General features: G+C 34.5%; 1 protein-coding gene across 2 annotated transcripts in view; it reads right to left on the bottom strand.

The window, feature by feature from the left end:
- Positions 1–19632, bottom strand: part of LOC138711785 (uncharacterized) — an 85482-nt gene that overhangs the window by 5072 nt on the left and 60778 nt on the right. For both annotated transcript variants that reach the window (XM_069842992.1, XM_069843002.1), the window contains 3 exons: positions 11193–11341; positions 6686–6762; positions 296–410 (listed from right to left, as the gene is read on the bottom strand). In XM_069842992.1, the coding sequence (XP_069699093.1) occupies positions 392–410; positions 6686–6762; positions 11193–11341 (245 nt within the window). In that variant the 3' untranslated portion in view covers positions 296–391. The remainder of the gene's footprint in view (positions 1–295; positions 411–6685; positions 6763–11192; positions 11342–19632) is intronic.

Genomic DNA, 19632 nt, shown 5'->3' with positions numbered 1-19632 from the left:
GGAGTCACTATTGAAGATGTGACAACACTGTTTTTTTTTTTAATACTGATCGAGTAACAAAGAGGTGGGGAACAATAATGAATTTAGAAAACTTTTGGGTTGCCGACGCCAATGTTAACATATTGGACAGGGCGATAATATGCATTGTAGTCCACGAGCAAACACAATCCATTATAATTTATTATTGATCAAGTAGATGCAAATGATTCAACTCTTTACACAAATTAAATAGTTTTACGACATTTCATCTCATACCACTGTTCATATATTGCCAACTTAATAGAAAGAAACTTACACAGTAAAATATGTCACTGGCATCTTTGCTGAAGTAGTCTGTGATGGACAGACTCAACACTTGAAGCAGACAGGATCCTGTACCAATGACCCATCCTCAAGTAGTGGACGAAAATCTAGAAAGAATAATGCAAATATCCTAAATACCTTATCATTGAATACTTTATAGTGAAATGTTATGATTTTTAACTTGAAAATCTCGTTTAATCATACATATTTTACATAAGCATGGGATTAAAATAACATTTTCCACTTTCAAATGAAAAGATTATATCAGTGCTGGTGGATTTTTTTTTTATTTTAGTAGGTTATTTTACGACGCTTTATCAACATCTTAAGTTATTCAGCATCTCAATGAGATGAAGGTGATAATGCCGGTGAAATGAGTCTGGGGTCCAGCACCGAAAGTTACCCAGCATTTGCTCATATTGGGTTGAGGGAAAACCCCGGAAAAAACCTCAACTAGGTAACTTGTCCCGACCGGGAATCGAAATCGAATTCGGGCCACCTGGTTTCGCGGCCAGACGCGCTAACCGTTACTCCACAGGTGTGGACATGCTGGTGGATGGATGCACATACATTTCAAAGCAATGTTTTAGATAAAAAGTTACACATTATAACATTCCAGTCATTTCAGTCTCAAGGTTTCTCAGTCACCTTGTAGAAGTTACTAATCACAAGTTTTAGGTAAGACTCAAGATTTTCCCCTGTAGATGAGACGACCTAGAATTCAAAATCCATTCGTGTGTCTCGACTGAGGTAGACGACAGAAGAATCGTAATTGCTTTAATCCCCAGCTTGTGTAATGTGAGCATCTTGATGACAGAAGGAAAAAGCAGAAGAACGTAACATTGCCGTATGTATATGTTGACATTTCCTCCAGTGGAACTACAACCATAGAGAAATGTTTCACTTCACCTGTGGTAAAGATGGGAAAACATTTCCCAGGAATTGCTAATGTTGGATATAAATTCTGAACTTTCTTCCATTAGTTTTATAGCAGTATGGCGATCATTCATGTAGCTCGTAAGTTCTTTGCCGGTGACAAAAGGAGTCAATCTGACATGAACATTATCAGATTCGAATATGGTACCTGTGTTTGTTTACAAAGTCCACCAGAGACTTCAGCTGTAGTTCGAAGTTGAAGGGCTTAATTTTCAACTAATTTGTTACAGCTGATCCAACATTTGGTGTAATAAGTGCCTGCTTGCCTTTAATGCGGTCCCAATGAGTTGTTACAGCGACTGACTGGAGGTAGAGCAGATGTTTCTGCTTCTTCCAAACAGGGGTGTATTTTGCAGGCTACCGGTGGTAGCCCAAGGAAATTACAAAAGAAAAAGTTTATAATATAACATAATGTAATAATTTTGTATTATTAGTTTTACCATAGTAATTAAAATTAAAGTAATTGTTAGATATATTTTGTGTAATAATAGGGTCAGCGGTAGCCCAAACCCTTTAACCAGTATACGCCTCTGCTTCCAAACAGTGCAGTCATCCCTCTTCTAGCTAGAGTTTTCATGGAACCTGTCCCAACAGATGCAATGAACTGGTCAGCAACTTTCTAATCTGTTCAGCACAGAGATGTAAAAGCTAAGGGGAACTCCAGCCAATCGTTTGCCTGCAGAAAGTACTGTCGGAAATTAAAAGAACAAAATTGTACTTCTGTGAACATTAGTAAGTAGAGGCATGATTTTTAGGTGAACCACGAAAACGCAATATGTCAATATGCACAGTAAAATGTTAAATATTTCCTGACCATTAATATTTAATTTTATGGTGATGAAAAAACGCGAAATTCTGGCCTATTCGTGAAATCTATTTTTATCCAAATATCTAGCATATTCGCGAGTTCAGGCGCAAGAGTAGTGCTTTTCTCCTGCAATAGGTTTCATTTTTAGGTCTTCATCTTTGCACTTCTTACACAAAAACTTCCCTGTCTCACTGTATATAAAAAATTTCTCACATCTGTCACATTTCAATACAATCTTCTCTTCGCTGGAAGGATTTGCAAGCTTCATCTCTTCTGGTAACCTTCCATCTACAAATTTCATTTCTTTGTCTGATTGAAATGCTCTGTTTCAAACGTAGATGATAAGGCAACGCAGCCCTGCAGAAAAGAAATTGTAATTTTTTCTGATGAATGAGATAATTTTCGAATCAACAAGAAAAACATAAAATTGAAAACTTCAGCAAAATACACACTGCATAGCCATGAACCTAATCTGAGACAAACACTACTAATAGAAAGTTCAACAACCAACAAACTTATCCAAATGCCATCTGCTGCAAAAGACAGGAAGTCAGCAAGTCCACATGTGCGTCTCGTCTAGCCTGGCAGACTAAACAAATGAATTCATCAACACGAAAATGTTAGCAACAATGAATGGAATAACATAACAATTAACAACAATCGAACATCTGCTAAAAATCACGAGGAATGGAATTATGGCGTTGTCACCACAAGAACTTGGAGAGTTCCTCTGTCCCCTGCAGTAAACAGCACTTAGATACATTTATTAATTGTTAGTTATCGAGTTATGAAACTCTTAACAGAATAGTTCATATTGGACACCCTGTATTTTAAGACAGCAACTCAAAATTAAAACATTTCAACTACATGGAAAAGATGAACTTAAAAAGTAATAGGTTGCACTACCATTCCATAGAATCTTGAGGACGGAACAAACTGTGTTATTGCTGTTTTTTTTTTTTTTTTTTTTACATTATGAACAAAAAAGGGTGAGTTCAAAAACTCCTCAAGTCACCTTCTTTTTCGAAATGTGTCTTTTTTATTGAAATGTATTGATTTGGACACATTTCATCCAGTTCTGGAAAGCAGTGTCCAAGTCCGGACACATTTCATCCAGTTCTGGAAAGCAGTGTCCAAGTCCATGCTCCTAACATATTTGGACAGCCTTAAAATATTCAGTCATTCCAATATGATTCCAAGTCCAGGACTTGGTACGCTCAAGGAAGTGGAACAAATCTGTGGTGTTTGGGTAAAGGGGTATAAGTCGTTCTTTTGTCCAGGTGGAATTTTGTTCCCCAGATGAACACACAAGTTAAATTATACAAGTGGGTGTGCAAAAATGAAAGAGTACAAGCAGTTGATGTGTTTTATTTGTGTAGAAAATTATTTGTAACAAGGGTTCCAACTTTAATTTTCATTTATCTCCGAACTCATTTTTATGACTTATCTCCCTTTACCCAAACACCACAGAAATGTTCCCAGTTCGAGGACATTCTTTCCTACCTTGTGACCAGCATTTTGCGGTCATTGAAAAAATGAAAAGAAATGTTGAGTCCATGGAAATGTATCAAGGATGGATTCAGTTAGTTGAAAAGAAAAATTCCCTGTTTATTCTGTAAAAGGTAATGAAATAATTGATTTTCAGAATGAATTTAAAATAGTTTTAAGAGCAGTGTCACTAAAATAAGGAAACAAAATACAAGCAATCATGTTCAGTAGGGACCATGTTGCCACAATGAGTGGCATATCCCACAATATTTCAGAGTATTGAAACTTAATTCAGAGCCTGTAATTCCCTCCCAGAAACCTTAGAAAGGTCAGATTCATATAAATGAAAAGAAATTGAATTATGTGAAATCTTTGATGAAATTCTTACATAATGATGCTGTGAATTGCATTCAGTCACTTGTTGGTACTAGTGGTAATGTTGATGAGGATGGAGATTATGACCATGAATGTCAGTTTATAGGCTTCATGTAATTCTTTACCCTTAATACACCTAATTACCCTCTCTTCAGTGCTTTTCCTTCATAAAAAACCGAGTGATTTCAAATGTGTCTCATGTCCACAAGCTTCAAATGTCGTTTAATAAGTCCTTAATGCACAAACTGATATAAAAACTTATGGAGCAATTGATATGATATCATTTTAAAACATGATACTTGAAAAATTAAGTTTGTTATACAGTTTTTTCATTCCTGAAAATTTTACTTCTCTGGACTTGGGGAGTTTCTGAACTGACCATATCAAATTTTAAAAGAACTTAGGCTTTAAGATTGATTACAGACCTGAGAATGATATAAATGATTGTGTAGATTGTAAGAAAATCTGTAGACGAAATTGTAGCTACTGTTCTCAATAATTGCACCACATACATCACATTCCTTAATTGCATCATTTTTAATTATTTATATATATATATATATATATATATATATATATATATATATATATATGTGTGTGTGTGTGTGTGTGTGTGTGTGTGTGTGTGTGTGTGTGTGTGTGTGTGTGCGTGTGTTATGAGTCCTGTTAATTTCCTTTTGTGTACAGTACACACACATATTAATTGTATCATTTCTAGATATTGAGTGTATCTCTGTTAATTGCTGGTTAACTTAACACCAAATATTGTGAATATGGAGTCCTCAGAGGCTAACTCTGTTGAGAGGCAGTTTATTAAATAAATAATAGAAAAATTAAATACAGGCAGAGAATGACACAAAATAAAACATGGCTTGGAGTAAGTTTAGCATACCTGACCTTGAAACTGACGGGCCCAGGTTCAAATCCTGGATGGGACAAGTTACCTGGTTGAGGTGTTTTTTCTGGGGTTTTCCCTCAACCCATTAGCCTAACTTTTGGCACTGGTCCCTGGACTCATTCCACTGCATTATCACTTTCATCTCATTCAGATGCTAGGTAACTATAGCAGTTGATAAAGCATTGTAAAATAAACTACTAAGAAAAAAATAAATAAAATATTATGTCGTGGCTACATTTCTCTGTTGTATCATCAACATTCCTACCTCAATAAACTAATATTAGCCTTGGTTTTCCTATTTTTCCAATATTCCCCATTCACTGCCCATCTCCTCCAATTCTTTTCCACAGAGCTTTTTGAGAATTCCATGTTCTCAGCTTCATTTTGGTCTTGCCCTCTGGTTTTGCAATAGAAAAATCTCCTTTTTTTAAAATGGTCCTCCTTCATTCTTGACACTTGACCAGCCCACCTTAATCTACTAATCTTACTAATATGTCTTATTATGCCAGTTCATTATACACAAAACGAACACAGTGTCTCTAAATTAGACTAACAAACTTTGGGATCAGGTACATAATCCCTTCATTCATTCAGTTCTGCCCAAAGGCAGGTCTTCCACTGCAAACCCAGCTTTCTCCAGTCTTTCCTATTTTCTGCCTTCCTCTTTGTCTCCTCATATGATCCATATATCTTAATGTCGTCTATTTGCGGAATTTAAAAATTTTCGTTTTATTACTTGTACCAAATTGCTATTTAAAATAATTACTCCAACGTTTTTAATAATTGGTACTACTTTTTTATCTTAAATGAAATGTTTTTCTTTTTGTATTTCATTTCTGTAAAGATAGGTTAAAGATTGAGGTACAGTTTGTTGCTGCCCCTAAGAAAAATGGCCATACAACATTTCATGAAATGCTCTAATTATAATTATAATTAATTGCGGAAGATGTGATTTAACTAGTTTTCAACAACAGTTTTGACAAAATGAGCAATAAAATTACAGATTGCTGGCTGAACTGTGTTTGCATGGCATGACATTTCAACGCATAACTTGGTCTATTTTATGGACATCTTAAAGCTAGAGTTCATATTAAATTAATATAATAAAAATGAACATTGAATTTTCTCTTTTCCCCTTTGAAGGTGTATGTAACGCCTTTATTAAAAAATGGGATGTGATGTTTTGTTTCGGTTTTTAGGTCATTAACTTGTAGTAGTGCACCGTAACTGTTATAAATGTTAACGACAATAAATATCATATTACGTCATTAACTAGACAATCTATCTTTTAGGACAAGATTGAGGTAATAAGTTATTAATTAATTAATTAGTTAATTTAAAGAAAACAATGTTACAGTTATTCATTTGACCCAAAAAATGAACAAAAGAAAAAGGAAGAACATGTTAAATTAACAGTCTGTACCCCATTTGATCCTTAAAAAAAGTGTTTAAAAAAGGTTATCTGTTCGATCCTTAAGGTTGTCAGTCCAATTTAGAGACACCCTATATAGGTACTGTATTACCTCCATTACTTCCCATCCAATCCCCTGTGTTATACGAGTATGTACAGTACATTATTTTACTGAAAAATAATTTTAGTCATTTTCTGTAGCCTATTGGTCATATGCTGTTAGTAACTAAGGCACAATTCAAAGGGAGCCCGCCTGCTGGAGTAAACAGTCTTATTTCTGCCTATCAGTGTTCAATGATTTGTCCGATATTAAAATTAAGCTTCGAGAGAACAGAACACTTTTGTTGTACCCTAGTCTGAACTTTTAATGTATTTCACTTTTCCTAAAGTTACAGCCTACCCTTATCCTGGAGACATAAGCACGGTTCTTTCTTTTTCTTCCAGGATTTATTACCATTTTACTCACCCCAAAACACCGACATTATCTGACACTTCGTCTTCAGCAACTTCCTTCTTAACTTCAGGTAGATAGTCTGACTCTGCCTGTAATAAGAACAGTGACAATATATATCTTCATTCTAGCAATAAAAAATATTGTTCTTCTTCTTCTTCTCCCTTCAAGGTTTAGGTGATATCACCTGTTCCGGTCTCTATCGTCCAGCCACCTCTTGCGAGGTCTACCCAGATCCCTTTTCCTGATCGGGCGATAATTCATTATCTTCTTTGGTAGCCTATTCTCTGCCATTCTGTCAACATGATCTTTCCATTTTGTTTTATTTTCTTCTACCATGTCGTGTACTGAGAAAATATTGAGATCTGATCTTATTGTTTCATTTTTTATTTTATCGGCTTTAGTGCATCTTCTTACGTATCTCATAAATTTCATCTCTGCTGATTGTATACGTGATTCTTCTTTTTTTGTTATTGTCCATGATTCAGAGCCATATATAAGAGTAGGTACAGCCATAACTTTATAAAATTTCATTTGAGTTTCTTGTCTCGCTTTTCTTCCTAAAGTTCTTCCAATTGTTCCACATATCATCTGAAATCTATTAACTTTCTTCTCAATATCTTCCTCATAATTAAAACTAATATCACATCCTAGATAATTGAAGTGGGATACTTGTTCTAAAATGTTTCCATTTACTATTATCTTAGATCTAACAGGATTTTTCCCTTTAAAAGCCATTATCTTTGTTTTGTTTGCAGATATAGTTAGATTGTAAAATATTGCGTTTTGGCTTAATCTATACACTGCTCTTTGTAGGTTATCTTCTGTTTCCTGGATAATTATTTGATCATCAGCGTATAGTAAAGTATTTAAAGGTGTGTTAGATTCTATTTTAATCGCAGTCTGTATTTCATCTTTCCACTTCAAAACTAGATCGTCAATATATAAATTAAACAGAGTGGGTGATAAACTGCACCCTTGTCGAACACCTAAATTTGTTAAAATTGCTTCTGACACTTTAAAACCTGAGCTAATAACTATTTTGGTATTTACATATAAACTCTTAACGGCACTAATAAGGTGCTTAGGAAAGCCTCTTATTTCCAGTATTTTCCATAAAAGGGGTCTTTTCACTTTATCGAAAGCTTTTTCATAGTCAATGAATGCTAAGCGGGTTTCCAAACCAAACTCTCGACGTTTTTCAATAATCTGCCTCATTATAAATATATTATCACTAGATGAGCGTCCTTTTCTAAAGCCTGATTGTTCCTCTGATATTACTACATCAGCAATAGCTTGTAATCTTTGATTAAGAATTTTTCCATAGATTTTATATCCTGCATCTAATAAGGTTATTCCTCTATAGTTTCCTGTGTCATTTCTATTACCTTTCTTGAATAGGGAAATAACTTTGGCTGTATTCCATTCCATGGGCACTGAACAATTTTTCCAACACATGTTCAGAAAATGAAGGAAACAGAATTTTAATATCATTCCACCATATTTAATTAGTTCAGCATTAATTCCGTCCAATCCAGTAGCTTTTCTATTTTTTGTTACTTTTAAAGCCGCTTCTAATTCTTTTATGTCTATTTGATCTATAGAACTACTGTCACTTTCTACATAATAATTCTCTTCACAGTTTTCATCATACCATAAGTTTCTGTAGTGTTGTATCCATTGGTATTCTGTAATAATGTTAATACTTGCAGTATCTTTCTCTGCTTTATTCAAATGTTTCATAAGCTTAAAGGCTACGTTCTGTCTTCCGTGGATGTCATGTTCAATGCTAGCAATAAATCTTTCCCAAGATTCACTATGAGATCTTTTTATCAAATTTTTTGTTTTATTTCTTTTTTGTTTATATATTTCCCAAGCTTCATCCGTTCGTGTTTGTAAGTACGATTTATAAGCATCCTGCTTTTCTTTAATACTATTAGCTATTTCTGTGTTCCATATTTTCAGACCCCTTTTCCGATTTGATGTTTTACTTTTTCCAAGTACCTCATTAGCTATTTTCAATATTGCTGATTTTAACCTACTCCATTCTTCTTCAATATTGTCTTTAGTTTCAACCATTTGCAGTTCACGTATGAGTCTTTGTTGGTATAAGTTCCTTGTACTCTCTTCTTGTAGAAGATGCACCTTAAATTTAAAATTCTGATTTTGAAGTTTCGTTGAACATTTTTGTTTCTTCCATCTTGCCCATATTTCAACCTTTGAAGTAACTAAAAAGTGATCGGAACTTATATCATTGCCTCTAAATACGTGGGTATCTCGAATTTGGGAAGACATTTTCTTATTGGCCATTACATAATCAATTATTGAGCGTGAGCCCCTTGCATTCCAAGTATATTTATTTATGTCTTTCTTTCGAAAAAAGGTGTTGGTAATTTTAAGCTGATTAAAAGTAGCAAAATCTCGTAGTGTTTTACCATTTTCATTTAAGGTAATTTCACCAAATGCTCCCACTATATTTACTATTGGTATATTTCCTACTCGGGCATTCAAGTCTCCTAATATTAACATGTGATCAGTTTTACTGTATTTATTCACTTGTTTTTGTAATTCTTCATAAAATATTTCAGTATCTTCACGTCTTCCTTCCTCAGGTGCGTATACCCCTATGACACATAAATGTCCTCTATCGATTTTAAATCTAACAATCACTATTCTTTCATTTATGTAGACATAAGATTCTATCTTTCTTTTCCATTTTTCATCTATTAGGATACCTACTCTACCCACTGCTCGTTGTGTTTGTTCAACTCCACTGTAGATCGAAGTATAGTTCTTTAAGTCTTTTGTTCCTCTCAATTTCTTCTTAGTTTCTGTTATAACGGCAATATTGATATTTCGTTGTTTCAAGTTTTCTATGAGCTCCAGTTCCTTTATATTGAATCCTCCTCTTATATTCCAGGTTCCTACATGTAAAATATCTTTAATACCAGTTCGTTGTCCTTTATTATGGCCTTGTCGTCTTAATTGATTGCTATCCGGCTGATTCCTTAGAGACTTATGAGTTGGTAAGTTTTTACGTGAGTGGGTAACCAGACCACTGCACTATTGTTATTATTATTATAACTAGCCGTACCCGTGCGCTCTGCTGCACCCGTTAGAAATAAATATAAAGTAATTACATAATTAAAATAGGACATTTGATCCAGGGAACATTCGTGTTTGATAGAAGGATAAATCGTTTAATATGTTACTTAATTTAAACTGGATCCAAATAATTAAAATGCGATCATTTTGGTCCAGAGACACTCATTGGTGCAATGACTGTTCCTTTAACATGTTTCTTAATTGTTATTACATGCAACCATAGTTTAATGAACATTGACATCATTTAGATTTAATGTCTATACTTTATTTTACTTGTTATAGGTTTCCATTGAATTATGGTAATAACTTAATTTTAACCCTTGTTTTCTACGTATTCAGTAAATGGCGTTTGGCCCACTATGGTTCTGAACCCTTCAAATAACTTAAATTATATTATATAATATTACATTATATTATATTATATTGTATTATATTATATTATATTATATTATATTATATTATATTACATTACATTATATTATACCAGAAGTTACTGTAATAACATTATAGCATTATGTCCATCTAGAGGAACTACACTTTCCAATGGTGAAATAATAATTAATTATACAAATCGGTTAATTTAGCTTCCGATATTACTTCATACAAACACAGAAACATTCCCTGTAGGCTATCTTTCATAGCTTTCGATTGTTGCTGTCCAAGGCCCCTTATAGACTAAGTCATTTGTTTTTTATTTCATTATACGGCCTTAGATGGCAGTTATTTTAATTTTAAAACTCATTTATCTCATTAAATATCAGTCCTATCAAAATTTTTCAAGGAATAAAACTTATCGGAAATTATTTTTAAAGAAACTTTTGTTATGTAACATTTTTCACAAAAATCAATAATAAGCGAGATATTTCGATTTATTTAATTCAGGCCCCCTTATAACCCCCCTTTTAAATAATGTATATTGAATGCTATATAGCCTATAATCTAAGTTACAACGAACTTAATTTATATTCCAATTTTCATCGAAATCCGTTCAGCCATTATCGCGTGAAAAGGTAACAAACATACAGACAGACATACAAACAAAAATTTCAAAACAGCGATTTTCGGTTTCAGGGTGGTTAATTATATATGTTAGGACCAATTATTTTTGGAAAATCGAAAATTACCAGAAAAATTTCGGCTACAGATTTATTATTAGTATAAATTATATATAAAATCACATCTAGTAACAAACTATTAAAATTATTTTCAGAAAGGAACCACTGTGTAAACACAAAACGACTTACGTAATGAGTACAGGGGACTAGGAAACTACCAAATATTAAATCACTAACTTCCACTGATTAGCTTCTGAGGAGTTCAAATAAAACAAACAATTTCCTTTACATAAATATCTTTCTTTTTGGTTCTTTCCCAAGACGGTTCATTGGGCATTCACATAACCACTATACTAACTCACCTCAGTTTCAGTGTTCACTGCTACAAATATGAAGGGCACTGCAGCTGCTTCCTCCTCGAATTCATTGTGTGATTTAGATTCATTTGCAACTTCTCCAAAAATGCTGAACTGTGTTGTAATCCACCGACTGCCAAGGGCTCCATCTTGACCTACACACAAGAATTCACAACACTGTGAACACAAGCATATGTACACAAGTACACTCGTGAATAACGAAAGTAATGACCACGTGCAATATTTTATTTGCCCAGAATATTATTTATCACCAGAAAGTACATGTAATTCCATATCAATACAAGCCAAGCCATTTATAACAAATTACAATATAAACAGAATCACAACAATAGTGCACGGCCTACTGATATACTCAAAGATCCTACACTTGTGTATTGGCCTAGATGTTGAAGCTACAGCATCATAACCATCTTCAGTTACAAGCCAGAGCATGCGTATGTTTGGCAACACTGAGTAGAGGCGAAATAGGGCACGAGTTTTGACAATATAGTACTTTGGTTTCTTGTCACTGTACATTTTAGACATTAATATATACAAAAGTACGTGGATATCATCAAAATTCAAGTATTGATGTATGTAATTTATTTGAGTTTCAGAATACCACACACGTACTTACTGTACATATAAAGACTGTGCATTAAAATAACTTAAAAAAATTAAAGGCATACGTGTTTTTTATTGATGGTACAAGAGGAAATAAATACATAAAGAATGTACAAAAAATAAATAATTCAATAAAGCAATAATGATGTACTTTCGCAGTACTCTATTTCAATCAATTAATCAGTATGTAGCTAGTAAATTAACAATGTTTTGCTGCTTTATGTTGTTTTCCCTCTAACATGAAAGCTCTAGGATATCATGTACATTTTAATCTCATACAATTATCTGTCGTGCTTTTCTACCAATATTTCAGATGCCCAGGAAGCCCAGTTTTGGTTTGAACCTGGCCAGTCACCATAACAATACTGTTCTCCCAAATTATTTGTTATACACTTTTTAAAATGTAATTTTAAATAAATATAACTATAGAAGACAAATCAAGAATTTAAACTCTGCAATATATATATATATATATATATATATAGACACACACACACACACACACACACACACACACACACACACACACACACACAGTATTTATTCACTTTCTATTCATATATGTTTATTTTAATTTTCTTTCTACAAAATTTATGTAAACATTTAATATTGCAAAATTCATGTAGGAGAGTATACTCAGTCCTTCTGGGCTACCTCCAATGGGAAGCAGTTGTTATTATTATTATTATTATTATTATTATTATTATTATTATTATTATTATTATTATTATTATAAAATATAAACAAAGGAAACTATTGAATTATTATAATGAAGTGTGAGAGAGCGTAAATACAGTTAGGCCAAGTACCGGTATAAAGACCTTGTATATGAAAAAGTGCAGAAACATGCCTTTAACATAATACATAACAAAACACATCATTATCTATTAAGTAGGCTTATGTGCCAACTAACCTAAACTTAACTGAACTTTAAATCCTGTAAATACTAAGTGAAAAGAAACATGTTTATGAGTAATTAAAAAAAATAAATCTTGAAAACCAACAGAGTGAGTGTGTAAATTATAGATGGCTCTGACATATTATAGCAGAAATTCCGACTCTTCAACAGAACTAAAACAATTCTGGTGGAATCATAGAATAGGCGTTTACAATGAACAGCCAACTTTATAATTACTTGAGGAACTTTATTGATAAATATGGCAGGCAGAACCTACAACTTGGCTGGAATTTTTCTGCTAGGCTACAAATCTCTTGGACCTCACAAGAAGAAAAGCAATAAATGCAACTTCTCATGAAGAGGAAAAGACGGTACCAGTATAATGCATTTTCTTAAATGTTAGTTATTAAATACAACAATCTAATAGTTTCTGTAAAATATACCTTTAGTATTTACCACAGGACATGTTTCACTTCATCACTTTTCCATATTAAATTCAATAATGCTACATTCACATTGCTAAAAAGCCAATGCATGTTGTGGAAAATGGTACGAGGTAGAGAAAATCTGAGCTCAGTTTTGGGTTCAGCACCCCAAGATACAATAAATGTAGCGTACATTTTTAGAAAAGTTTTATGACCCTTAATTTTGCAGGCTTATGTTAATAATTCCTTCTGTACCAACTGCAGAAATTAATGATATGCATATTATACAACAAGCATTCTATATTGAAGACAATTGATACAGTCAAAATGAAAACTGACCAAGTGCAAAAAAACAAAGTTCTGAGGAAGCTAACAAACTGACCCATATATCTAAATGTGAGAAAATAAGAATTAATTCAACTTTATTATAGTAAACTGTATGCCAATAAGTTGTACTTGTAACATTTTCAGATCATTATTCACATAAAACTGAATAATATACAGTTTTTTTTCCTCAAAACTTTGCTTTTTTGCAGTTGGTCAGTTTTCATTTTGACTGTATCAATTGTAAAGTGATGAATAATTGACACAAAAAAACACACACACAAGCTCAGAGAATTTCAGGTCCACCTAGCTTCTTTTTCACTTAATTTCGAATTATTTATGACAAGTTTAACTTAAAAAAACTCAATTAATAAACAGCAAACTCATAATTGCTCTTGCCAAATCATATCACATCAATGTGGTGAGTATGCATGTTATGATGATGATGATGATGATGATGATGATGATGATGATGATGATGATGATGATGATGATGATGATGATGATGATGATAGATTTCCTCCCCTAAAACTACACTAAGATGTACCATACTTGAAAACTTATTTTGAAATACTTAAATTTTCGTATTTCTATCCATTGGGCAACAAGGTTTATGTACCCACAGAGGGATTTAACCCTAAGTTCACATTTTGGACTTTTACAGACAGACAATATAATGTATGGGACTTCGTGACGTATACCTAGCATCATGTAATGGTAGTGGTGTACAAGCAGTATGTTATATGAAATTTTGTTATGTTTCTTAACATGATACAGCCCTACATTGTGTAACACAGCTTCCTGTACTCAGGGATTCAACGTGGGAAATAAAAGTGCCACGGTGGTCTAGGGCACTGGACTTATAATCCTGTAGACACGGGTTCGATCCCGGCATACTCCAGATTTATAACTTAATTTGAGCAACCCCGTGGTCCAAGTAACAAAGAAGTTTTCTCTGGGGGTTCCCGCTCCCCTGTGGCATCTCAACAAATCTCCATCACCATCTCATCTGATTGTGGGTGTAGTGTAGACCAGCCTCCTGTGGCGCACCCTGGGCAACCACTCTGTTGGTAAACTGGTCTACACAACTGGCTTCATATGAGTGGATGACGAACAGTCAAGTGCCCACCATTAGTAACAATATATCAGTAATAATGGGAAATAATTATTTGTAAAACCTGCTATATACCCCATAACTTATGTTTCATAGGAACATTTTATAAGGTAAAATGTTAAGGGATTAAAAGGCACCGAAATGCACCATTACTAAGTTCAGGGCAATTAAATTAATTAAATACAATCTAAAATGTAGTAACTTGATTTGCTTTATTTAACTTGTTTCTTCTAAAGGCAATTGTTTTTTATTTCCTTTGTATTTGACATCGAGTTTCATAGGGCCATGGCGGCACAAATAACACAAAATTAAAATAACACTGTTGATACATTAGGCAAAATCAAGCATACATGCACAATTTTATTTAATTAATTTCTCAAAATCTCTTAAGAAAATAAAATAATGCATTTTGATGAACTTCTATAAAATAATTTTCTTTATAAAATTATATCCAATAAATGGGGAAGGCAGTATTTACAAATAATTGACTACCCCTGTTAAACGTCTATGAAAGTAAACTGTGTTACACATCATACACCGCTATGTACACCCTTACAAAAATAATGTGTTATGTTTTATTTAACGACGCTCGCAACTGCAGAGATTATATCAGCGTCGCCGGATGTGCCGGAATTTTGTCCCGCAGGAGTTCTTTTACATGCCAGTAAATCTACTTACATGAGCCTGTCGCATTTAAGCACACTTAAATGCCATCGACCTGGCCCGGGATCGAACCCGCAACCTTGGGCATAGAAGGCTAGCGCTATACCAACTCGCCAACCAGTTCGACTATTATGTTTATCTTTTGTTTATCTTGATTCGTATTTCTTCATTAGGGCTAAATAGTTAGGCCTACGTTAAGTCCAGTGGCGGCTCGTGGGTATTAAATTAAGGGGGGCTGCATACAAAAATAAACCAAGCAACTTACTTTATTTAAAGATTTGTTCCACGCGCCTTATCTTGTAAGTTGTGTTTAAATGAGACAGGCTCATGTCAGTAGATTTACTGGCATTTAAAAGAATCCTGTGGGACAAAATTCCGCCACACCGGTGACGCTGATGTAATCCCTGCAGTTGCGAGTGTCGTTAAATAAACCGTAATTTAATTTTTTATATGCAGATTTGAACCTTAGAAATATCTAACTGGCGATGTTGTAGTTGGTTGTATAATATATATACATGATACATCAATAAATGAAAAAAATAACTGAGCCAGAAATTGAATTCTGGATATTCAAGAGTACGCACGAGGGTGCTTGCCTCATTTACTGTGATGTTAGATGTTTCAGATTCCATTATGGTTTGAAAACATTCTAGCAATGGCTCCTTCTTCTCATGAACAACATTTACTGTTCTTATTTTAAATCCATCTTGTTGCCCCAGCTGATGGAATTGTCTTTGAAACACATTAATCTAATACAGACTGAGTGGAGATCGAGAGAAGAAAGCAGGGGTACTGGATAAATTATAAAAAAATACGCGAGCCTTTGTATTTTGTTTAGCGGCTCTTTCCGTTATGAGATTCAACTGATGGGCACTTAATTTCACATTTCTTCTGAATTGTTAAGGTACTGGGTCAAACGAGCGTTGAGCGGATTCCGCCGATTTTGGAATAGACACCGACGCACTTAGGTTAGGTTAGGTTAGTTTAGGCTTTTATTATCCCGTCAAGATGAAGGTGAAAGCGTTTGAGTGTGATTTTTTGTTTTCTATGTTGGCAGTTCAAGTACGTCGGTGTCTATTCCAAAATCGGCGGAATCCGCTCAACGTTCGTTTCACCAGGTACTGAACTGAATAGACTGTAAATATTGTACAGAATTAGGTTAAACGAGCGTTGAGCGGATTCCGCCGATTTTGGAATAGACACTGACGCACTTAGGTTAGGTTAGGTTAGGTTAGTTTAGGCTTTTATTATCCCGTCAAGATGAAGGTAAAAGCGATTGAGTGTGATTTTTTGTTTTCTATGTTGCCAGTTCAAGTACGTCGGTGTCTATTCCAAAATCGGCGGAATCCGCTCAACGCTCGTTTCACCCAGAATCAAACATTGTCGCACTTGTTATACTCACAACATTAAAGAAAATGTATTTAAAACTGCGCGCTACTGACAAAGTGCTGCAAATTTTGCAGCGCCTGGAAACTCTGGATTCACGGCAAGGGGCTAGCAGAGGGAGGGGTAAAGCTAACGCGCAAAGCATCCGAGACGAGACTGGCAGCTCCAGGGGAGGAAGTGGCTTCACCTTATAGTCCTTGTCTCTGGTTTCGCTCTGGCAGCTCCAGGGGAGGAAGTGACTTCACTAACGATTGCGTGCCACGTCATTGAGAGCGAAATTTAAAAAAAAAATTCGAGCCGCTAAATGTATTTCACAACATAAAACGAGACAAGAGCCACAAATGTCTGGGGGTGCTGCAGCTCCGCAGCCCCTCTTCGAAAGCCGCCCCTGGTTAGGCCTAAGTCTGAAGATAAGATTCATAATAATTTACTCGATGGCCATTCTTAAAAGATTTGCTCTTCTCTACATTTACAACGTAATTTCCATACAGTTCAGTTTTCAATAGGAATTAATCTCGATTCACATTATACGTCACATCAACGTCACGTCACGGAATGCAGCGTTGCATCAAAACATTGTACAAAGCGTTTTGTATGGTAGCGTTCACATATACAGCCAACGTCACGGACCGTCTGGGATTCTGGAGGAGAATGTTTTGACGTGACTGAACCTGTACGTGGACGGTTTTTTCTGCTAGACTCTAGCAGTACCGTTAAACATTAACATGTCGTAGCTGCTATGAGAGACAATCATATATAAACGTCTAAGGAAAGTATAGAAAAAATTTGGAATCAAAATCTTTTTTGGACAGTGAAAAAAAAAATAATAATACGATCTTCGAAGTCACCCGTTCAAAATAAGACATTGACACTCTCAAAAGTGATGAGCGACAAACTTTTCACGTTACATGGCGAGTCAAAGCGAGAGAAATGTTTAGAAAGAATGAAAATTACTTTTAAAAGTGGCTGATATTCAAAACCTGTACCGGTTTGCGAGTTTAATGCGGGGGTTTGCGTGGCGGACTTTCTTTTGCAGAGCGACAACTTTTATCTGTTAGAACTGCGGAGTCTCATCACTCTGATTCGAAATTTGTGTTCAAAATATTTCCATTGCTTAAGATTTTCGAGTTAACCGTGAGTTTTGAAATGTAATTAAAATATTCCTAGTACAGAATATAAATAACATCTATGTTAATTAAACACTAGTATGGCATAATTTGAAATTGAGAAAAAAGAAAAGAAAGAATTTATTATTGTCTTACTGACATTATTATTATTATTATTATTATTATTATTATTATTATTATTGCTTACCTACAAATGGCTTTTAAGAAACCCGCAGGTTCATTGTCGCCCTCACATAAGCCCGCCATTGGTCCCTATCCTCAGCAAAATTAATCCAGTCCCTACCATCATATCCCACCTCCATCAAATACATTTTAATATTATCCTCCCATCTACGTCTCGGCCTCCCCAAAGGTCTTTTTCCCTCCGGCCTCCCAACTAACACTCTATATGCATTTCTGGATTCGTCCATACGTGCTACATGCCCTGCCCATCTCAAACGTCTGGATTTAATGTTCCTAATTATGTCAGGTGAAGAATACAATGCGTGCAGTTCTGTGTTGTGTAACTTTCTCCATTCTCCTGTAACTTCATCCCTCTTAGCCCCAAATATTTTCCTAAGCACCTTATTCTCAAACACCCTTAACCTATGTTCCTCTCTCAAAGTGAGAGTCCAAGTTTCACAACCATACAGAACAACCGGTAATATAGCTGTTTTATAAATTCTAACTTTCAGATTTTTTGACAGCAGACTGGATGACAAAAGCTTCTCAACCGAATAATAACAGGCATTTCCCATATTTATTCTGAGTCTAATTTCCTCCCGAGTGTCATTTATATTTGTTACTGTTGCTCCAAGATATTTGAAATTTTCCACCTCTTCGAAGGATAAATCATTATTATTATTATTATTATTATTATTATTATTATTATTTATTGTTATTATTATTTTAAAAAAATTGAAATCAGACCGATGATTTCTATGAGAATCCGCAGTTCTAAAGATAAAAGTTGTCGCTCTGCAAAAGAAAGTCCGCCACGCAAACCCCCGCATTAAACTCGCAAACCGGTACAGGTTTTGAATATCAGCCACTTTTAAAAGTAATTTTCATTCTTTCTAAACATTTCTCTCGCTTTGAACCTACAACTAACGTGAAAAATAAAAAAGTTCGTCGCTTATCTACTTTTGATATTTCAATGCCTATTTTGAACTGGTGACTTCGAAGTTAGTATTTTTTTTCTCACTGTCCATAAAATATTTTGATTCCAATTATTTCCTTTGCTTTCCTTAGACATTTATATATGAATTCTTAAATTTACAGTGCAATTGATTGTCTCTCATTGGAGCTACGGCATTGTTTGAGAGCATAGACTACTTCTCATTCTTGATGACGCCGGCAAACTGACGGTCACTTGCCGTTAAGTGTGAATGAGTTTGCATTGGACGTGACGGTGACGGTGATGGTCCGTAACGTTGATGTTCCGTATAATGTGAATCGAGCGTCGACCTTAAGCCAAGGAACGAAAGCAATCGTGATGATGACAAATTTGTGATGAAAGATCGCTCGAACGTAATTTGTTGTTAAACAAATGCAAGCGCTGAATGCATATTTGATTTTCGAACATTGTTCGGCGAGCGGAGTTTTATGTGGTAGTGATGTGTTACGCCTAATTTATTCGTGAAATAAAGTCTTTATGGAGAGTTAATTTGTAGTATATTAGGTAAATCGGATTTTAGTATGAAGACAGGAAGATGTAAGCAAGAATTATCTGTGATACGAACTTTTTAATTCTAATATGTGATACGAAAACTTTTGGATACGGATTTAGAACTTGGCACAAAGGACGCTTCGTTTCAAAAGTAATGTACTGTGTCTAAGAATGATTTTTTGCTTATTGTTTGACTGTCATTTATGTATTTTGTTTGAAACTTATGCCAAACTAACA

Source organism: Periplaneta americana, chromosome 2 (assembly GCF_040183065.1).
Source record: "Periplaneta americana isolate PAMFEO1 chromosome 2, P.americana_PAMFEO1_priV1, whole genome shotgun sequence".
Classification (NCBI taxonomy): Eukaryota; Metazoa; Arthropoda; class Insecta; order Blattodea; family Blattidae; genus Periplaneta; species Periplaneta americana.
Note: the sequence above shows the minus strand (reverse complement) of the source record. Positions and strands in the feature narration are given on the sequence as shown.